This window comes from Thalassophryne amazonica, chromosome 16 (genome assembly GCF_902500255.1).
Source record: "Thalassophryne amazonica chromosome 16, fThaAma1.1, whole genome shotgun sequence".
NCBI lineage: Eukaryota > Metazoa > Chordata > Actinopteri > Batrachoidiformes > Batrachoididae > Thalassophryne > Thalassophryne amazonica.
In genome coordinates, this window is record NC_047118.1 from 39,096,579 (window position 1) to 39,119,396 (window position 22,818).

Below are 22,818 nucleotides of genomic sequence, written 5' to 3' on the forward strand. Positions count from 1 at the left end.
AATTAACGATAATTAATAAAGTCACGTGACCCACTGGGCGAGATTTGAATGTTAGAGTTGCACCACATCAGTCAGATCATTTGAATGTAAAAACGAAATGAGCGATCCCCGTGTGAAGCTGTGTTTGATTTCTGTCGTGTTGGTCTTCATGGTTCGGTTCTGTTGCGTACCGGCCGAACACGGGACGCGGCTGGTTCTGCCCGCTGTCATCTGCTCTGTCAGACGAATCCGCGCACGATTCGGCCCTCAGGTTAAAAGTAACATCCGTGTTAAAGGTAAGACTGAGTAATCCTCGCAGTGAGATGGAAACTACATCCTGCTGTTCTGATTGTGGTTTTCTCGCGGTGTCAGACTCGTCAGGGGTGTCGGTTCCCGTCCCGCAGTCTGAGGGGCCCTGCGGGGTCCGAAAGAGCAGAGATAAGAACCACAGCCTTTCTTTTATCAGCAGATATGACAGTTGCTTTGCTTATATTAAGGTAAATGTAGGTTTCAGAAGGAACAATGCAAACATACAGACGGATTCATACTGGGAAAATATTTTGTGTGCATTTTACAATGAAATAAAAAATATCCTCAACATCCCACAGTAATCTGTCAAAGTAGAAACTGTTCTGCTACCAGCTAAATTTAGACTTCCATGACATATGCCACAGAAGTCCTACTCCTATTTATCTCACATAATGTCATTGTAGTGCAAACTTGGACTGTTTGTTGGTCTCCCATATCTGACATTTAGAGTGCGGCACACTATCCACTATGCTTCACAGGAGTAAGGTCTAACCTTACGAAACCCCTGCCGAGCAAGCACGCAGGTGACAGTGGTAAGGAAAAACTACCTCTGAGGTTATTGAGGAAGAAACCTCAAGCAGACCAGACTCAGAGAGGTGATCCAATGCTTAGGTCGTTCTAACAGTTACAAGGTTTTTTTTGTTTTGTTTTTTTTTTTTATCAAATTTTTTTACAACCAGAAGACCAACAAAAACCGAGTCTGTTATTTAGATAGAACAGAGTCCATCGGTGCTTAGTCTCTGTCTCCAGGTCTTGAATAGGTGTGGCTTCCTGAGATCAGTCCGGCGTCCCAGGTTGCAGGGCCAGCGTTCACTAAAGGTCTCGTCTGTACCTTGGATAGAGAGAAACAGAGCAGAACCAGCAGTATATCAACAGGGAAGCAAAGAGATTGATTTATTTTTTTTATTTAGTTTCAGTTTTTCAGTTTATTTTCATTTATATAGTACTAAATCACAACAAAGTTGCCTCAAGGCGCTTCACACAAGTAAGGTATAACCTTACCAAACCCCAGAGCAAGGACACAGGTGACAGTGGTAAGGAAAAATTCCCTCTGATGATTTGAGGAAGAAACCTGAAGCAGACCAGACTCAAAGGGGTGACCCTCTGCTTGGGCCATGCTGCTGACACAATTTACAAAATAATTCACATGAATATACAGGAAATGTTGGTGCACAGGACAGGAGGACGTTTAATTTGTTTTGGTTTTTATTGTTGAGTTGTTTTATGTGAAGTGCCTTGAGACGGCGCTGTCGTGATTTGGTGCTCTATAAGTTGAATAAATTGAATTGAAAATTGAAATTGAATTGAGATTACTAAAGTGGTCAATAGGAGCTAGCCTTGTGCATCACTAACAGACCCAAAATTTAGATCACAGTCAGTGTCTTTATGAGTCTCCCTAAGGTGAAATTTGTCTTGGGCAGAGGGGTCTGGTCTACAAACAACACATACCACCCATGAAAATTCAGTCAGGTATGATCCATGCATCAAAAACAATTACATAATAAATAAAAATACAAATACATAATCAACAAACCATCTTAGTGCAAATTCAGCAACATATGACCTTAAACTATCTTTCCTGGCCACCCTAAGCTCATTCATGAGCTTCACTGACAACAGGATAAAGGAGTGTTTATATCGGTTATATTTACAGAGGAGCTCTGTACCTCCTTCCTGAGTTACGTAAAATATTTTCAGAGTGCACATGAGATGCATCCAATAAAATATTGTCTGCAAGTCTGAGGATTGTTTGTTCAAACAAATCTTGGGGAGTTACAGGTACCACCATACCAATGATTTTGCCAGCCATTTTCGTCAGATGTAGTATTTGAGTTTTTGATTTAACCGTTAGATTACCAAACCAGCTGATAATACCATACTGTAACACAGACTCAACAGCTGCTCTGTAGAAAGTCAACATAATATTCCTACATACACCAAGCAATCAGAGTCTATGGAGAAAGTGGATGCGCTGGTGGATTTGGGCATAAACGCGTGACACCTGCGTGTACCTGTTTAAGTTGTTATCAATGTAAACCACCAAATATTTGTATAAATCCACCTGCTCAATGTTACATCCATGTATGACTACTAAACCACGGTCCCCAATAGACCTGTGGTCCACCAACATCTCCACTGTTTTATTCATAATAATCTGCAATTGGTGGGCCTCACATATAGTCAGTCATATAGTCAACCTGTTTCGATGTTAAAAATATGAATTAAAAGAAGAGGAAACCTAATTCCACACTACACCAGTATGCTAGCCATATGAGAGGGAGAATAGATGCATCCATGCAAATTATTTTGTCTTAAATGGTTTTTGGTTAGATTCAGAATGAGGGTTAGGGTCTAATTGTTTGTGAAATACATCAAAACTGTGGAAATTTGAGCAATGGTTCTGATTCTGGACTGCAGCTTTGCACATTTCCAAGAGCCTTGTGCAGTAGCAGAATTCCAGTATGATCTAGGTCCGATTCCAGAATATTCGCAATTCACATGCTGTGTTGAGCACATGGCAAGGAGTGATATTTTGAACACTTACACTCTACCTTCCAAGTTTATGGGGATAAATTGGCATACATCTATGTCTTAGTCCCACTTGATCTCCTATATTGATTTTATCACAGGCAGAAACATGGCCAGAAATTTCAGACTTGGGTTTCCTCATCTTTTCATTCAAAACTTGCACAGACAGACAAAAATGAAGGCATATCAAGTTTCATAATCTCATGGAAAATCTTTTTATATCTTGCTTACCTTTCCACTTACATGCCTAGCCATGTTAACTTGGCAGGAATATTCATATCCAGTCTATACTGGAATGGTTGGGTCCAGAGGAACTCTGTTTGCTGGTTGGTGGAGCATCATGGGAAAAGATCAGTCCATCTGCTCTGGCGTAGGCTGTAAGGAATCTCCTACCTCAGTGAGTGATCTGGCATCAATACAGTCACAGACTCATCTGATCTGTTTCACTGGCGGCTATACCAAAATACCAAATGGACGAAATGTAACAAAATGGGAACTAAAAGTTACAAAATGGGTGTAAATAATCACAAAATGGGGACAATGAATGTTAATTTCATGAAATACATACCTTAATAGCCCACCCAATGCAAAATCGGATCAAATGTGTTGTCACCTTGTGACAATCACCAATAATCAGTGAAATGGGATGAAGTGTTGTTGGTATTGGCTTCTGAGATGGATTTTGGTTTCAATTATAAGTGAATCATATTTTATTATCTGAGTAAGCTAATGATATGAAGTTCATTATGTCAAAATTGAGTGCATGTAATGCAATGTACTCTAAATTTAGGCCCCATTTTGTTACATTTCATGTTTTAGTATGGTCCTTTCACTGGGACTTGAACCTACACAATCATATATATGGTTGTTTAACTATAAAGGTGCCCTTACACTTGCACGCACTTTGTTGTGAAGATCCCACCTGCTGTGTTCCCAGCTGGATCCCGTGCTTTGTTCCACTGGATGCCCCGCATTGTGTGCTGGATGCTGCATATATAAAATAATTATTTGGTAGCGGATTAATCGTTTTCTCTGAGTTAGCTGTTGAAAACGTCTCTAATTGCTTCTGGAATCATAGAGAACTGCTCCAGCTGCTGCTTTTCTCTCTCTCTCTCTCTGTCTCTCTCTTGTGCGCACTTAATGAGGTGGAGGACGCATTTGAAACAGTCTATAATGGTAATTATTTGTAATGTTTGTATTGTAATAGCTTGGTAAAACAGTTGCATGTTCTTTCCTTCTTGTGTGCAGCTGTAAAAGTATGTTTATGATAGATTTAACATCTCATTATAATCGTTCAGACAAGCTGCGCTGTGAAGCGGTGCACTGATGCAATCACTCACACGCAGTGTTTATGAATTGTTTCCAAAATGTTCACTTGAAGTTCACGTAATTAATGCATGATGGAGATTTTGAACATTTAAAAAAAAATTTGCGCATGTGCACAAAGCCACGCACAGTTTACAATATGTTTACAATGAGTTTTACTCTCCTGCACACCAGAGTGCGTGCAAGTGTCAGTGCACCTTAACGCTTCTGTCTGTGCATGTTCTCTCAATCTCATATCGCCTTTTCTTTTGTCTTGTTTGAATGGCCGTAGCAGATGGGCCTCCCGCTGAGTCTAGTCTGCTGGAGGTTTCTTTCTGTAAAATCCAAAAATCAGCTGATGATGTTTTTCTTTACTACTGTCACCCATGTGCATGGTCATAGGGTGGGTAAGGTCTTGACATTGCTCCTGTATAGTGCCTTGAGGTGACATTTGATCTAATTTGGTGCTGTATCATTTCATTTATTCATTCACTCGATGCATTTTATAGGGTACATGCTAATGTTTTAGAAAATACAGACCTGCAATATCAATGTTTTCAAGTAAAGAGTATGCACTTATTGATCACTCAATGCATGTGATGACTGTGATTCTCAGGACAGCACAGTGGTCATCCCTCTGCAGGTCCAGCTGAAAGGAGAGGATAGATGGTTTAGGGTTAATATCAGCTGTCCTCTTATAAAGAGATACAGCGAGAGAAGAACTCAGCATGTCTCCACACGTGAGTGACAGGTCTTGTTCATTTTTGCAGTGCTTCTTCTTCATTGGTTACTTGTCAACAGCAGAACCCTGTGATTAGCAGCTGGACTTCACCAGCAACTTGATAGTCCTCACCTGTATCTACCAGGACCCAAAATTTAACAGCTAAATATGCAGAAGTTCTGAAGGAAATTTTGTCAACCCATTGACTGACTCCATATAACATCTGCAGGAAACTCCTGTGGATGTTCTACCAGTCTGTAGTAGCCAGTGTCCTCTTTTACACCGTGGTGTGCTGGGGGGCAGGCAGCACATCCAAGAAGGACACATCCAGACTGGACAAACTGATCAAGCAGGCTGGCTCCATGGTTGGCATGAAGCTGGACTCTCTGGTGATGGGGGCAGAAGAGAGAACACTTGACAAACTGCTGGGCATTGTGGACGATGTCAGTCACCCTCTGCACACCGTCATCAGCAACCAGAGGAGCCTCTTCATCCACATACTGCTCCTTCCCAAGTGCAGGACCAACAGACTGAAAAACTCCTTTGTCCCTCAGGCCATCAGTCTGTACAACTCCTCACTCAGGGGGAGGAGGAGTAACAGGAAGACAGAGGTTGGGAATGAGAATGAGAGGAACAGTAGTAGCCAGTAAAGCCGCATTGATCAGTATGTCTGGTATTTATATTGCACATTCATATTTGCAAACTGGTTTTCTTTTTTTTTCCACTTGTAATACTCTGTGCTTCTTACCCTGTGTGCTGCTATACAATGTTACTGGAACCTCTATTTCCCTGAGGGAGTCTTCCCAAGGCATCAATAAAGTTCTATCTAATCTAATCACATGGCAAAATCAGTCCTGTAAGAGACTGAAATCTTAGAAGTAAATGTTGTGTAGGATCATGTTAAATATCATCTAAAATGATAAAAAAAATTAGGGAGACTTACACAGTGCAATTGCTTAGTTATTTTGTTGTTGTTTTCCTCCAGCATTCCCTGGGCCTTGTGGCACTGAAAGAGCTCTGCGATTGGTTTGTGGCCACCAAAGCATTTCTGCTGATGCTTGCTACAAACTGGGATGTTGCTATGATAATCAGGATTTAACCTGTTATTATAGACTCAATGGTAAAGTTAGTATTGTTTTTATCTTATACACGTAATGGGTTCATGTGAAAATGGCTGATTTATTTATTTTCTGTCTGCTGGCCATCCATCAGCCTGCTCCCTGGATGGACACTTTGTGTTCTTGGTACAAGCCACAGACACAGATCCGCCTCTCCGTCCCAGCAGCCTCACAGTCAAGGATCATCCACAGTGTTTACCTGTGATTGCTACCCGAGACAGTGCTGTCTTTAAGATTGGACTCAAAGACTGTGGTGCTAACATGAAGGTACTAATTAATTTTGACCGTAGGACCTTTGTGGTGAGATCGAACCCCAGACTACTCGCACTAAAGACCAGAACACTACCAGGTCAGACAAAGGGGAATTCCCCGTCAGCCAAGCTAGCGGGAACATCTTTTCAATCTAGATTTCATCTTCCTGCATATCTCCCCACTATTTTTGACTTAGTCCAGAAGTCACAGGTGCATTTAAGCATGTTCTGTGACTACCCACATCCTGCCGACAACACCAATTGTGACCGTAGGACCTTTGTGGCCAGGACGGCGGTGGGATCGAACTCCGGACTGCTCGCACTAAAGACCAGATCTCTACCAGGTCAGCCAAAGTGGAATTTCCCTTTGACTGACCTGGTAGAGTTCAGGTCAGCCAAAGGGGAATTCCCTGTTAGCTAAGATAGCGGGAACATCTTTTCAATCCGGACTTCATCTTGCTACATAATGAACAAGACTATTTTGCTTGGATCAAAACGTTTGGTAATGTTGCCAATTGGATACATTATAAATGATTACATCAAGGGTACTGCAAGGCTCTGTTCTAAATCCAAGTTTTTTTTTATCTTTGTTAACCTCTACAGATTAAATGTAGCCATTGGATTAACAGTCACTTGTTATGCTGACGATATTTAGCTTTCTGTCTGTCTATCTGAGGAGTTCAGATGCAAAACCCAGTCAGTCATTTTTTTAAATTGGGGGGGGGGGATTGCAGTTTTAAATGGGGAATTTACATTGATGCATTTAGAAAATGCAGATTTCCAAGAATGAAAATAGACTATTCACAGCGCTTCCCCTTTACCACATTTTATATTACAGCCTTATTTCAAAATGGAGTAAATTTAATTTATTCCCTCAAAAAATTCTACTCTCAACACTCCATAATGACAACATGAAGTTTTTATTTTTGCAAATGTATTAAAAAAAAAAAACTAAGAAATCACATGTACATAAGTATTTACACCTTTTGCTCAATACTTTGTTGATGCACTTTTAGCAGCAATTACAGCCTCAAGTCTTCTTGAATATGACACCAAGTTTGGCACAGGTCTGGGCTCTGGCTGGGCCACTCAAGGACATTCACAGAGTTGTCCTGAAACCACTCCTTTGATATCTCGCTGTGTGCTTAGGATCATTGTCCTGCTGAAAGATGAACTGTCGCCCTAGTCTGAGGTCAAGAGCGCTCTGGAGCAGGTTTTCATCCAGGATGTCTCTGTGTATTGCTGCATTCATCTTTCCCTCAATCCTGACTAGTCTCCCAGTTCCTACCGCTGAAAAACATCCCCACAGCATGATGCTGCCACCACCATGCTTCAGGGATGGTGCCTGGAATTCATACCAAAGAGTTCATTCGTTCTCATTAGACCAGAGAATGCTTTTTCTCATGGTCTGAGAGTCCTTCAGGTGCCTTTTGACAAACTCCAGGTGGGCTGCCATGTGCATTTTACTAAGGAGTGGCTTCTGTCTGGTCACTCTACCATACAGGCCTTATTGGTGGATTACTGCAGAAATGGCTGTCCTAGAAGGTTCTCTTCTCTCCACAAGGCAATGCTGGAGCTCTGACAGAGAGACCATCGTGTTCTTGGTCAGCTCTATGACTAAGGCCCTTCTCCTCCGATTGTTCAATTTAGACAGCCAGCTCTTGGAGGAGTCCTGGTGCAGCCAAACTTTTTCTATTTACAGATGATGGCGTCCACTGTGCTTATTGGGACCTTCAAAGCAGCACAAATGTTTCTGTACCCTTCACCAGATTTGTGCCTCAAGACAATCCTGTCTGAGATCTACAGACAATTCCTTTGACTTCATGCTTGGTTTGTGCTCTGACATGCACTGTCAACCTTGTATGTAGACAGGTGTGTGCCTTTACAAATCATGTTCGATCAACTGAACTGACCCAAGGTAGACTCCAATTAAGCTGTAGAAATACATCAAGGATGATCAGTGGAAACAGAATGCACCTGAGCTCAATTTTGAGCTTCATGGCAAAGGCTGTGAATACTTAGGTACACGTGATTTTCTTAGTATTTTTAATAATTTTGCAAAAAATAAACAAATTTCACATTGTCATTATGGGGTGTAGTGTGTGTGTGTGTGGAAAAAGCTGCAACATAACATAAAAATAAAGCACTGCAAATACTTTGAGCACCAGCGGGACTTACTTCAACATAAACAGTAGGAGTGGAGCTGTCTCACTGAAATGTTCCATAATTCCACCATTAATCATTTCATGCTTTGTTATAGCTTTCTAGGCTCAGTCTTTAAGTTATTTAGTTTGACTCTACTTGTTTGCTCTTTAGGTGGCTGGTGATGTGGTGATCTATGAGGTGGAGGTGGAGGAGCTAGACAGTAAAACTACTGCTGGACATTCTCCATTTAGGTAAATTATCACTTAAAAATTAAGTTTTAATATATTTTGTCCTGGATTTGCTAGGTGACAGTTTAGACGAGGGGTCTTGAAGGCTGGGAGCCAGATTGTTGCTCATTTTTTGCTTTTAACCAAATATGTGTTGTTTGAACAATGATTCTGTTGCTGTGAGCAAACTTTACATCTGAAACACACAACATTGTGCCTGAGGTGTGGAGGAATGGCTGTTATTAACAAATGAAGTTGACCACACAAAACATGAAATATCTTGGGTTTATACTCTCTGCAATGAAACTGAAGTCAAAGCAAATGTAAATTTAAAAAAAATTGGACAGACTGCAGTTTTTGTGTGGTATTTTCCATACAATTCTAGCCTTTTCTGATTTGATGTTATGTATATGTGTGTGTGTGTGTATGTATGTGTATATATATATATATATATATATATATATATATATATACTCACCTTCAGATTTTCTTTTGTTAGATTTTTTTTTTTATTTTTTATAATCCTGATCCTGTGTGTCATGGAGCTCTTTGACTTTGGCCGAGGAGCGTTCGAAAACGTGATGAACTGACTGTCACTTCTTATAACTGGACAGCAGTCATGTGACTGCAATGGATTTTTTTTTCCAAGTTATATTTATTGTTCATGTCTGACTTTTTTCCTCCATAGAAGCTGCAGTTAAAGATATTGATTTAATGTCACATCCCTTAGTTTTTGAGAACTGCTTGCTCCACACAGATTGACCATAGACTGTTTCTTCATAACTGATGTACTGAATAAAGTCCAAGACATAATTGCTGCCTTGTAAATGTTCATGTAGCCATCCCCTGACTTGTCTAAAGAAAACTGGATGTAAAAGTGATGGTTTATATCTGTTATACTAAAGGGCACACATACTTATTCACACCATCAATTTGGCTTTTAGATTTTTATTTCTTTTAATTTGATTACTTCTCACTGTGAATTTAAAGGGCACCGTTTTAGAAATTTTAAGATTAAAAAGCCAAATTTTTGTTTTGATGTTTTTTAATATCAAGCATGTAAAAGCTCAAGTGTGCACGAACGTGTTCACAGCACTGTATATGGTTGACAGCAATATAAATACTCTGTACTTTTGTTTCCTTCCAGCCTTCAGGTACAATGTGAATTTCAGGCAACAGATTTACTGCACACAGCAGATCTGCGAACCTTCTCTTCTATCGCAAACCCACCACCTGTTGTTGGACTTGGCAACATCAAAGTACAGATGAGAATTGCCACAGGTACAACTAGAACAACACTTGACAGACTACGACAATAATCCACTCTTCTGTTATGCACATTTAGTGTCCAACGTGCTACCACACAGTGTAAAAGTATTCCCACTAAAAAAAAAAACAAAAAACCTTTGTTTCACTCCATGTGAAACTATCTGGACTCACATTAAAGCCTCTATATTCAAAAATGCAACCCTACAGTACAATCCAGAATCCTACTAAAAGTCAAGCAAACTAACAAAAACACTATGGCCTTAGTAGCAGTGTTTTTATTTTTTAACTGTTATCACTTGAGTGTTCTGTACATCAGCTTTTTGGAAAAACTCCTTAATGACTGGAGGTCTGATCTTTGTTCTTTTTAGATGCATCCTTCTCATCCTTCTTTTCCAAGGACCAGCTTCCGGTGACCATACCCTTGCGTGAAGCTGCTTACGTTGAAGTTTCTCTTACTCAGCCATCCCCGGATCCTGCACTTACCCTGCGTGTACGGGACTGCTTTGCATACCCAGCATCCAGACACTCTGTGTGGACGCTTCTGTATGACGGGTTAGACAAGATCATGACAGCAGCATCCAAAGACGATACTGACATTGTTTAGAATATTATTTTGTGCAATGAGGAACTCTTGTCTTCTCTCCGTGTGTTGGTCCTGACAGGTGTCCCAACCCTCTGGACAATATGAAGAGTTCCGTCCCCGTGGACCACCAGGGTCAGACCACTTCCCACTCACGGGTCAGAAGGTTTGATGTCAAAGTCTTTGCCTTCATGGACCCTCGCATAGGCCAACCGAGCACAGAGGAAGTAAGATTTTAATAATCAGAACTTTACAATGAGGTAAAGGAACACCTTTACCCTTCAAACTGTGCAGCTTCTTGAGAACTCGGAAGGTTCATAGACAGCTTTTTATATAGTTACCAGGGCGTCATTTATAAAACTGTGTATATGCACAAAAGCAGAAATATACACATGCAAAGCTGCATGTACATATGGTTTTCAAAAATCTCACTGGTGGTCATGTAAGTGGCCATACGTGCTCCTGCACCTGAATGGACATATAGGCACCCCCACAAACTCATTTGCATATACAGCAAATATCCATCTGTCACACAAAAAGCAGATTTGCTCTATCACACAACATGGAAAAGAAAAACGTGCAGAAGAAGCAGGGGAGGTGACGGTCTAGTGGTTAAGCTTTGGGCTTGAGACCAGAGGATCCTCTGTTCAAATCCCAGCCTGACCGGAAAATCACTAAGGGCCCTTGGGCAAGGTCCTTAATCCCTAGTTGCTCCCAGTGTATATTGAGCGCCTTGCATGACAACACCCTCACATTGGGGTGAATGTGAGGGATTATACAGTAGTGTTCAGAATAATAGTAGTGCTATGTGACTAAAAAGATTAATCCAGGTTTTGAGTATATTTCTTATTGTTACATGGGAAACAAGGTAGCAGTAGATTCAGTAGATTCTCACAAACCCAACAAGACCAAGCATTCATGATATGCACACTCTTAATGCTATGAAATTGGGCTATTAGTAAAAAAAGTAGAAAAGGGGGTGTTCACAATAATAGTAGTGCAGCATTCAGTCAGTGAGTTCGTCAATTTTGTGGAACAAACAGGTGTGAATCAGGTGTCCCCTATGTAAGGATGAAACAGCACCTGTTGAACATGCTTTTCTGTTTGAAAGCCTGAGGAAAATGGGACATTCAAGACATTGTTTAGAAGAACAGTGTAGTTTGATTAAAAAGTTGATTGGAGAGGGGAAAACTCATGTGCAGGTGCAAAACATTATAGGCTGTTCATCTACAATGATCTTCAATGCTTTAAAATGGCCACAAAAAAAAAAAAAGACGCATGGAAGAAAACGGAAAACAACCATCAAAATGGATAGAAGACTCACCCATTGATCAGCTCCAGGATGATCAAAGACAGTCTGGAGTTACCTGTGACAGTTAAGACACCTGTGTAAAGCTAATTTATTTGCAAAAATCCCCCGCAAAGTCCCCTCTGTTAAACAAGACGTGCAGAAGAGGTTACAATTTGCCAAAGAACACATCAACTGGCCTAAAGAGAAATGGAGGAATAGTTTGTGGACTGATAAGAGTAAAACTGTTCCATTTGGGTCCAAGGGCTGCAGACAGTTTGTGAGACGACCCCCAAACTCTGAATTCAAGCTACAGTTCACAGTGAAGACAGTGAAGCATGGTGGTGCAAGCATCATGATATGGGCATGTTTCTCCTACTATGGTGTTGGGCCTATATATCGCATACCAGGTATCATGAATCAGTTTGGATATGTCAAAATACTTGAAGAGGTCATACCCTTGAAATAGGTGTTTCAACAAGACAATGACCCCAAGCACACTAGTAAAGGAGTAAAATCTTGGTTCCAAACCAACAAAATTAATGCCTCGCAGATGTGAAGAAATCATGAAAAACTCTGGTTATACAACTAAATACTAGTTTAGTGATTCACAGGATTGCTAAAAAAGCAGTTTGAACATAATAGTTTTGAGTTTGTAGCGTCAACAGCAGATGCAGATACAGCAGATACTATTATTGTGAACACCCCCTTTTCTACTTTTTTTTTTTTTACTAATAGCCCAATTTCATTGCCTTAAGAGTGTGCATATCATGAATGCTTGGTCTTGTTGGATTTGTGAGAATCTACTTAATCTACTGGTACCTTGTTTCCCATGTAACAATAAGAAATATACTCAAAACCTGGATGAATCTTTTTAGTCACATAGCACTACTATTCTGAACACTACTGTATGTAAAGCGCTGTGAGCATCTGATGCAGATGGAAAAGCACTATAAATGACAAATGATTTACCATTTAGGAAGCACGACACTGAATGTCAAATCAAACTATCCACAGAGAGGTGGAGAAAGTAAATGCATTTCATTGGGTGGTCTCAGTTCTGGAACCAGAAATGCAGGAAAAAAAATTAGTAAAACCGCACAGGTGCTCAGCTCGTGCATAGTGCCTGATTTATAAAAAAAAAAAAAAAAAAAAAAAAGTCAAGTAAAAAAATAAATCATGGGGTTAGTAACTTAGGAGACACCGTTATTTACATTGCAGTTTGAGAATGGTGAATAATATTATTGTACATGAACAAATATTTTAAGAAATGTAACTGACATTGGCTGCAAGTTAACTTGCAATTTTTTTTCTTTTCTTCATCAGGTTTGACTTGCTCAAAAAAATGACTGGTGTCTGTGTGAGTTGCATATTCTAACTGCACAACCTTCTTTTTTTACATTCCAATTCATGCACGAGGGGGAGGCATAGACAGTTTATAAATAAGGCATCTTAAAAAATTTGTAGCCAAAAACACTAAATGGACTGCATTTATATAGCGCTTTTCCATCTGCATCAGACGATCAAAGAGCTTTACACATCAATGCCTCACATTCACCCCAATGTCAGGCTGCTGCCATACAGGATGCCCACTACACACTGGGAGCAACTAGGGATTAAGGACCTTGCCCAAAGGCCCTTAGTGATTTTCTGGTCAGGCTGGGATTTAAACTGAGGATCCTCTGGTCTGAAGCCCAACACTTAACCACTAGACCATCATCTCCTCTATTGGCAAATGGAGGCAAGATTACAAAATTATTATTATTTTTTTTTAAACATTCACTTGGATCAGCTGCTCTAATTAGTATGACAGGCCTAACTGTATAATGAGGGAGAGAGTGGTTGACCAAAGGTTGGAGGCAAACATGTGAAAGACATCTCAGTTTTCCTCCTGACATAGAAACGTTAACTTAAATGAGTTTGTGGATGGAAAAAGTGCACATGGAAAAATAAATCAACATTTACAATTATTTTGTTTAAGGTGAATTAAGGAGTTTTTTCAGGAACATCTAGCGGTGAGGGCTCAGACTGTAACCAAACCCGACCCCTCCCTTTCCAAGTGTGTACGTGCGTGCACACACTCACGACCAAGTATTCCGTCTTTGCTGAAACATGCAATATACAAAAGACAAGGCTGACCAACCTATCTGTATGACATAATGTAAAGAAAACACAAGAGATAAAAGCTTGTCTATGGGAGCAGATTGGACAGACTCTAAATGTTGTTAGCAAGCGTTGTGCTATTATCAGTGTACTGTTGTAAGACTATTGTGTAATGTGATCGAAACAAAACTTGTTTTTTTATGAAAGCAGGCCCATGCTTTTCTGCCATGGAGAGGAAAAAAGGAAATCTACTAAAAATATAATTAAAAGCTATTTAGAGATGGATGCATTCGCTAGCAAGTAACACTGACATTAATAAGTATAGATCTTTAAGAAAGAACTGCTGTCTGTACTTATTTCTTTAAATTTGTGAGACTTTCAACAAAATGTTTGAAACCCCCCCCCCCCCCCCCCAAAAAAAAACCCTATAGTAATGTATCCATAAATAGTTGTTTTTTAAAATTTCTACTTAGCTGATGCTCAGCACTCCTTTTCCGAGCTGGCTTGTCAACAAATAAACATTATATGGCTACGATGGTATGCGTGCTCTGATTGGCTGATTTTTGGTCTGATATTTTCCCATCTCAGACCGTTACCATGACAGTTGGTCTGGATCGCATATCAGATTTGCAACTTTGACTTTTTCCCTCTCATTGAATTGGAGGAATTAACAGTGAACGAGCTCGAAGTGGGCATACAAAATGAAGCCCAACAAGATGAAAACAGCTCCTAACAGTCAAGAAAAGATTGAAAACTTTATTACAAACCAGAAAGCTAAAAACAATATTAGAAAAACCAAGTCGGACATGAAAATATTCCATAAATATCCAATTTTGTCGATGCAGCTAAAAAACAGCCATATAATAAACAATTTATTAACCTCACTTGTTCGTTTAATAATCCATTATTATTCTGTAATGTGCAGAGTTTACATGTTCAAGTATTTGAGATTGTGGAAGGAAGCACTGGTCAGGTTTGGTGCAAAGAACAACAATCTGCAAGAATTTATTAGCAAGAAAATATCATTTACACATCAGGAGTGTTGCACTTCAGCCTTCTGTGTTGATCTCCCCCTCCCCCCGGGTATGTGGACATTTTTCAATTTTAAGAAAATGGGGATGCAATTCAAAACTGACATAAAAAATCAACTCTTTTTTGCATCAAAATATTCAATGATAGCCTAGAAATGTTAATTTTTGTAGTATTTCAAAGGTTTAGGATTACTAAACGTGTAAAGGAACACAGCTTTTGGTGTATCAATCAATCAATCAATCAATCAATTTTTTTATATAGCGCCAAATCACAACAAACAGTTGCCCCAAGGCGCTTTATATTGTAAGGCAAGGCCATACAATAATTATGTAAAACCCCAACGGTCAAAACGACCCCCTGTGAGCAAGCACTTGGCTACAGTGGGAAGGAAAAACTCCCTTTTAACAGGAAGAAACCTCCAGCAGAACCAGGCTCAGGGAGGGGCAGTCTTCTGCTGGGACTGGTTGGGGCTGAGGGAGAGAACCAAGAAAAAGACATGCTGTGGAGGGGAGCAGAGATCGATCACTAATGATTAAATGCAGAGTGGTGCATACAGAGCAAAAAGAGAAAGAAACAGTGCATCATGGGAACCCCCCAGCAGTCTACGTCTATAGCAGCATAACTAAGGGATGGTTCAGGGTCACCTGATCCAGCCCTAACTATAAGCTTTAGCAAAAAGGAAAGTTTTAAGCCTAATCTTAAAAGTAGAGAGGGTGTCTGTCTCCCTGATCTGAATTGGGAGCTGGTTCCACAGGAGAGGAGCCTGAAAGCTGAAGGCTCTGCCTCCCATTCTACTCTTACAAACCCTAGGAACTACAAGTAAGCCTGCAGTCTGAGAGCGAAGCGCTCTATTGGGGTGATATGGTACTACGAGGTCCCTAAGATAAGATGGGACCTGATTATTCAAAACCTTATAAGTAAGAAGAAGAATTTTAAATTCTATTCTAGAATTAACAGGAAGCCAATGAAGAGAGGCCAATATGGGTGAGATATGCTCTCTCCTTCTAGTCCCCGTCAGTACTCTAGCTGCAGCATTTTGAATTAACTGAAGGCTTTTTAGGGAACTTTTAGGACAACCTGATAATAATGAATTACAATAGTCCAGCCTAGAGGAAATAAATGCATGAATTAGTTTTTCAGCATCACTCTGAGACAAGACCTTTCTGATTTTAGAGATATTGCGTAAATGCAAAAAAGCAGTCCTACATATTTGTTTAATATGCGCTTTGAATGACATATCCTGATCAAAAATGACTCCAAGATTTCTCACAGTATTACTAGAGGTCAGGGTAATGCCATCCAGAGTAAGGATCTGGTTAGACACCATGTTTCTAAGATTTGTGGGGCCAAGTACAATAACTTCAGTTTTATCTGAGTTTAAAAGCAGGAAATTAGAGGTCATCCATGTCTTTGTCTGTAAGACAATCCTGCAGTTTAGCTAATTGGTGTGTGTCCTCTGGCTTCATGGATAGATAAAGCTGGGTATCATCTGCGTAACAATGAAAATTTAAGCAATACCGTCTAATAATACTGCCTAAGGGAAGCATGTATAAAGTAAATAAAATTGGTCCTAGCACAGAACCTTGTGGAACTCCATAATTAACTTTAGTCTGTGAAGAAGATTCCCCATTTACATGAACAAATTGTAATCTATTAGACAAATATGATTCAAACCACCGCAGCGCAGTGCCTTTAATACCTATGGCATGCTCTAATCTCTGTAATAAAATTTTATGGTCAACAGTATCAAAAGCAGCACTGAGGTCTAACAGAACAAGCACAGAGATGAGTCCACTGTCCGAGGCCATAAGATCATTTGTAACCTTCACTAATGCTGTTTCTGTACTATGATGAATTCTAAAACCTGACTGAAACTCTTCAAATAGACCATTCCTCTGCAGATGATCAGTTAGCTGTTTTACAACTACCCTTTCAAGAATTTTTGAGAGAAAAGGAAGGTTGGAGATTGGCCTATAATTAGCTAAGATAGCTGGGTCAAGTGATGGCTTTTTAAGTAATGGTTTAATTACTGCCACCTTAAAAGCCTGTGGTACATAGCCAACTAACAAAGATAGATTGATCATATTTAAGATCGAAGCATTAAATAATGGTAGGGCTTCCTTGAGCAGCCTGGTAGGAATGGGGTCTAATAAACATGTTGATGGTTTGGATGAAGTAACTAATGAGAATAACTCAGACAGAACAATCGGAGAGAAAGAGTCTAACCAAATACCGGCATCACTGAAAGCAGCCAAAGATAACGATACGTCTTTGGGATGGTTATGAGTAATTTTTTCTCTAATAGTTAAAATTAGGCATTAATGGTCTCTGACTGATCCTAAAACTGTCATTTCTCTTTCCAGCATCATTCCCAGTATATCACTGCCTTTACTTTTAAAAATGACTGAAATGCTTTTGAATTCAGATGTGACTTGTCCCCACACTCCCATCACATTTCTTTCAGTAGTCTCATACTTTGCTTTAACAAGCACCTATTATTTTTTTTTCCACTTGTCACGCTGTTTAAATCCATAAATGACTAAACTTCAGTGTGACAGATTGCTGTTGAAATCAGCTGTTTTAACAAATGGAAGCAATGCATTGCTACGGTTTAATTTCTTTTCGATGCCTACTGAAATATTTAAAATCTTAAGTCACTAATGCTTTTAGTGGTCACAGCTACTGCAGTTCTGTCAGCGATTTGGTGACATGATTGATCTGTACATACAGAGGCAGTTGGCAAACACTTTAATTTATTGCAAAGATGCCTTTATTTTTGCATAAATTTGAAACTGAATATTCATGCTCAGTTGACTTTATTTTACACTAAACAAAAAAGAGAAAAAAAAAAGACATTTAACATAAAGCAACTGTCATTGAAACTGTTGACTGAAATGATAGATTCTACACCTTCAACCCCCCATAAACTCTTACACAGATGTACTTTTACTGCTGGGTGGAAATATGCACCAGAGATATGGACTGTGCTCAACGCTGCTCCATCATTTGTAAGTACACACTTAATTTTGTTACTTGTGCTCACTTCAGATCTAAGCAGTCTCTTCCCACAGCATCTGAAGGTGAGCGACAGAGAAGAAATGCCCCGTCTGACTCTAAGGTCCAGCTCATCTCTGTAGGACCTCTGCTGCTGGGACAGAACCTAACTGACCTGGAGGACAGTCCATATGTGAAACAGAACACAGGTGAGCTCTGCTCATCGCAAAACTACAGCCACCGCAATGTAATGGTGACCTTTCATATTGGATTTTAGAAGGGCACATATGTTTTGTTTGTTTGTTCCTCAGTGTTTCAGGTGATACTATATGTACTCTGTGGCATTGGAGCTGTTCTGCTGCTGATCCTGCCATTTACCGTCTGGTCAATCTGCAGGAAACGTCGTGAAGAAGCTGAACCAGCCTGTGACGCATGCCCCAAGAACTAACACTCAAAATGTTTATTTTGTAGTGATATGGATTTTTTTTTTATAGATTCTTGAAATTATATAATTTCAGATGAATTTTTATTTATACCTTTTTTTGTTTAAAATTATTTCACATTTGGTTAGAAGTTTCATGATGGTACTGATCAATGGGGATATCTGCACAGTCTGTGCTGAAAAGCTCTCTAAAAAAAAATAATAAAAAAAATCCTAAAAAGCAAAGTTTCTATCAGTTGTAGCTGCAATTAGTTACATTTACTGCTATACAAAAAAGGTGCTATCGTAATGAGTAAGAATTATGAGTTACATTTTTAATCATTTTCATATGGAAACATGTACCATCCATATGAACCATACAAAATAACTGATGTTGAGCTGAGAAAAAGTGGATCACTCAGTAAGGTCTGAACTTTCGCTGGGCCCTCAGCAAAGCTATTCTCTGTTTATCCTCCTCAAACTTTTTCCTTAGTTGAGCAATATCTGAGGGGGAAAACAAAGAAGCCAATTAAACTACAAGCACAGCAGCATTACTTTAAAGCAGTGTTCCACAATCCTGGTCCTCAGGACCCAACTAACTGCACATTTTTCCATTTATCCCTGAAGTAATCACATCAGCTCAGCCAGGTGTGCTCAGCTAAACAACAGTACATTGGGTCCAGAGGGTCAGGATTGGGGAAACACTGCTTTATTATATTGCTAACTTACGTTCTTTCTGTGTGTTTCTGTGCTGCCAGGTGTAGAAATTCATGAGCTCCTTCCTCTTCTTCTTCCTCATCTCTTTCTGTAGCGTCCTCTGGTTGGCTGCCTCGCTGTGGGGGCGGGCCTTGGTGCCTTTGTGTCCTCTCGTGACTTTGACCCAACCCTCTCCGTCCTCTTGTTGCTGCTCTGCCTCCTCCTTCTGCCGTTCTGCTTCCTGTGGCAAACATGAAAAACCTGAGTTAAGCTGTGTGATCGAAGCTGGCTGGGAACACAGCAGGAAGAGCTTCAGAGTTCTCACCTCCTCTTTGCGCTTGTCATAGTCGTTCATGAAGGAGTCGACTAACTGCTGGAGTTTTTCTGGCTGAATAAAAGATCTTTTGTACTGTTGGATCCACTCTGGTATAAGAAAACAACTTTTAGTCACCTTTTCTTTGGCTATATGCATCATAATCAGCCAAAGCTACATATCACAATCATAAAAACTAATTCATTCTGTCTGGCTATCAAACACACTGAAGCTCATATTTGATTTAACCTGGATGTATTCAGCTCTTGAAGAGAATACTTGTATTACTACTTTTTTTTTATTAAACTTACTCTGGACACCCGTCTTCACTGGTCGCTCCTCTGTGCAAACCATCAAAGGCACATTTTGAGGATGTGACTTAGCTGCTGTTATACTTGAGGGCTTTTTGAACACAATGTAGCCTACTTTGAACCCCTGTGAAAAAGAAATGTTATTTATAGATAACTTTTCATGATGTTTTAAAAGTAATTTCCATTACAGAGAGAGCACTGCATATCATAAGGCACTGGTTGGTTGACCACTGGTTTCAAAGTTGTCAAACTGCTAATGAGCCTAGATGTGGCTGGCTCATACAATCTGGGAGGCACACACCCAAGTGCAAAGTGGGCACTTTGAAAAAATGCCAAGTTTGGGGTAGGAGTTCTTCCTGCATTCTCTGGCACTGTTGAGTTGCACCTTGTAAGCTTCTTTGAAGTTCATGCAGGAGCTTTGAGTGGTTGCTCGCAAGCCAGTTTTCACTCACTCATCTTCAACCACTTACTCCAATTAAAGGTCACGGGGCAAGTCAAGTTTCCCTGAGCATAATTCAAGGTGAAATTATTTCATTTATTCCATCTCACAGAGATGGAATAATACCTCAAGTTGTCCTTAACAGTTTTGGATGATTTCTTGGGGCTTCTGGTCTGCCCATGACCTTGAGTATCATGTTTGTTTTTTAAATATTTCCTTTTTTTTTTTTCTTCCTGCACACTTGAGTGTTTTTTATGGATTTTCCTTTCTGAGCGCTTGGTGTTTTATGGATTTTGGGCCTCTGACAATGAAAGCCACCTTATGTTTTCCTGTCAAGCACTGTTTTGTATCAGGTGACTCATCTTCTGTGGTCTAGTGACACTCAACCTGCTTACAGAGGAATCAAAGTGCTTAATTTCTCAAAATGCTCAATAGCAAGGGAGCTGGACTGCCAATATACTAACCTGGGTAAGATTCCCAGCCATGCTACCTGTCTATCTATTGTCCTAGTCCACTCAGGTGTAAATGAGTACCAGCGTTGGCTGAGGAAGTAACCTATAATGAACTAGCATCCTGCCCTGAGTGCCTGCATCAGAGGATCATTTTTTAGCTATAACCAAGCTGTGCCATTTCCCATCATACCAAGTCTAGTACGCATACTATAATAGTACACGAGAATGCAAGCACCCCTTGGCTTAAACAGACACCAAAGAGAAAATAATGACCAGGGTAGACATTAAAAGTAGAAGGATGTTTTGATTATAGTGGTACAATGAACACTCACCTTTTTTTCAGCAGGTTTGAAGATCCAAGCCAGCTTGGGTCCAGAGTGTTGAAAGGAGCCTGGGTGGTCTCTCAGCTCCACTGACTCAATGGTACCAAACAGTGAGAACAAGTCTTTCATAACATTCTGAAAGCAGGTTAAACATAAACAGGTCACCCTGAAGATGAAGATCCACCATTTATTTTGTTGCAGAGACCCATAAAGGAAATAGAGATCATATCAAGAAATTATGCATACTTAATGTTTAACAATGTGTCATGCAGTCCTTTATCATGAGAAATCTTTTTGGTCAGTGTTACAAAATAAGAAACTATACCATATGTACCTTCCGTGTAAATATCTAAAGTGCTGGTGCTGGCAACTGCTGGTAAGAACTAAATTTGATTCATTTAAGTTATGCCACTTTTTCCATATATTTAAAATTGTATTTACTGTAATGTTTTAGATGCCAAAAAATGTAATTTAACATATACACCATACATTTTGAAAAAGTTATAATTTACTTAAATGTCAAAGGTCTGGACTAACACGTGTCAACTATTCTACTGGTTGTACATGAACAGTGGATCCAAAATGGGTCTGGACCTCCATCACAGAGTGGCCAGTCTTGCAGCACTTTGAGGACCAGATATGTGCTATTCTTCCAGCACTAACTGACAGCCCGCCCTAATAGTGACTCCCAAATACAGCTTAAACCTAGAAACACACAGGCAAAGAGCTACCTGGACAGATGGATGTCACAATTGTCATTACAATACAATGTTATGTTTAATCCTTTTACAACAATGCAATATTTCCAAGCATCACAAAGTCTGGTATGGTTCAATTCAAATTTGGGACCTGATATGAGGTGATGTCATATGTTCATATGCTGCCTGATGCTGAGTAGCACTGTTGGAATGGTCACAAATGATGATAGATGAGCATGGGAATTTCAAAATTAAGGCATAATGATATGGATCACTGCTTTTATGTTGCAACAATAACATTGGATCTTTGAATGTTGAATTGATTTACCATTCTGTCAATGTGGATACTTTCCTAATAGACACTTTGAAAATAAACTAAAAATGGTCTGCACAGGGTGCCTCTACCTAAAACACAAATTGTTGACTTTGACTCATTGCACTGACATTATTGGTAGTATGTCCAAAGCAGATGGTCACCTGCCTGTGTCTGGTCTGCTTGTGGTTTCGTCGTACAACCAACAAATGACAGAGTTGGGTAAGGTTAGACGTTTGCCCGGTGAAGCGCCTTGGGGCAACTTGTGATTTGGTAATAGTTTGTACAGTTACAAGTTCAAAGTGATCAAAACGAACTGCAAGCATCTGCTCTCTGAATCTTAAAAGTTCATGCTTACCTAAATGTAATTAATTGACAACTAATGATGAAATGATTGTAGACATGTCAGGCGGAGTACCTCTGAGCAATACGAAGGAACGTTGAGGACAAATAAAGTCCTGTCCAGAGGTCTGTGGGAACTCTTCTCTGCCCGCACTCTGTGCTCTTTGACATACAGTTTATGCCGTGACACGCTGTCAGAATTAAACTGTAGGGATAACTCTGCCAGGAGACAAAACACAACACCAATCTGAAGGCACACGTCGAGGCTAAACGTAAAGCTAACCATTCGGTCCACGTAAAATGACAACAACAGCTACAACGCACACAAACTGCGGTTGTCTGTATCGTCTTGTATACCTGTAAAACCTCCGGGAATAACACACGCCTGCTGACTCCCAGCGTGTTTCTTTTTGGGCGGCGCCATCTTGTATGACCGAGAAACCGGAAGTAAAACCAAAATAACTTCTTCTTCGGCGTTTACCGGCAGCCTTACTGATGCATTGCTGCCACCTGCTGTATCAGTCCATTATAGTTGTACTAAATCCTCTTGAGTCCAGTGCACTGAACTCTACAGTGGTCCAGTGTCTTTCAAGTATTTAAAAAAACACGACTTCCCCCTCCCACTTAAAAGAAACTCTGTCCAAACCTATCCTCCTAAAT

At 40.0% G+C, this 22,818-nt stretch overlaps 2 protein-coding genes across 2 annotated transcripts; one reads left to right on the plus strand and one right to left on the minus strand.

Moving 5' to 3' along the window:
- Positions 1-68: 68 nt before the first annotated feature.
- Positions 69-18,553, plus strand: LOC117528345 (zona pellucida sperm-binding protein 4-like). The gene is made up of 12 exons (XM_034190974.1): positions 69-275; positions 352-476; positions 4,739-4,862; positions 5,829-5,963; positions 6,056-6,228; positions 8,529-8,608; positions 9,732-9,865; positions 10,222-10,405; positions 10,516-10,660; positions 17,795-17,864; positions 17,928-18,059; positions 18,162-18,553. Exons 1-12 carry the CDS (start codon positions 98-100, stop codon positions 18,296-18,298), a joined length of 1,617 nt encoding a protein of 538 aa, XP_034046865.1. The 5' UTR covers positions 69-97; the 3' UTR covers positions 18,299-18,553.
- On the minus strand, positions 18,538-22,590 carry rrp7a (ribosomal RNA processing 7 homolog A). Its single transcript, XM_034190973.1, has 7 exons — positions 22,516-22,590; positions 22,235-22,377; positions 20,815-20,940; positions 19,592-19,715; positions 19,293-19,390; positions 19,001-19,208; positions 18,538-18,775 (listed from the first exon to the last, which is right to left on the minus strand). Exons 1-7 carry the CDS (start codon positions 22,580-22,582, stop codon positions 18,690-18,692), a joined length of 852 nt encoding a protein of 283 aa, XP_034046864.1. The 5' UTR covers positions 22,583-22,590; the 3' UTR covers positions 18,538-18,689.
- Between the last annotated feature and the right edge of the window lie 228 nt (positions 22,591-22,818).

Bases quoted from the DNA above. Each gene is read 5' to 3' on its own strand.
- rrp7a (XM_034190973.1), bottom strand. From the start codon at position 22,582: ATGGCGCCGCCCAAAAAGAAACACGCTGGGAGTCAGCAGGCGTGTGTT. The intron at 19,391-19,591 runs GTAAGTTTAATA...TTCTTATACCAG, and splicing joins AGTGAAGACGGGTGTCCAGA to AGTGGATCCAACAGTACAAA. The intron at 19,209-19,292 runs GTGAGAACTCTG...TGTTTGCCACAG, and splicing joins ATGACAAGCGCAAAGAGGAG to GAAGCAGAACGGCAGAAGGA.
- LOC117528345 (XM_034190974.1), top strand. From the start codon at position 98: ATGAGCGATCCCCGTGTGAAGCTGTGTTTGATTTCTGTCGTGTTGGTC. The intron at 5,964-6,055 runs GTAAAGTTAGTA...GCCATCCATCAG, and splicing joins CTGTTATTATAGACTCAATG to CCTGCTCCCTGGATGGACAC. The intron at 10,406-10,515 runs GTTAGACAAGAT...TGGTCCTGACAG, and splicing joins TGGACGCTTCTGTATGACGG to GTGTCCCAACCCTCTGGACA.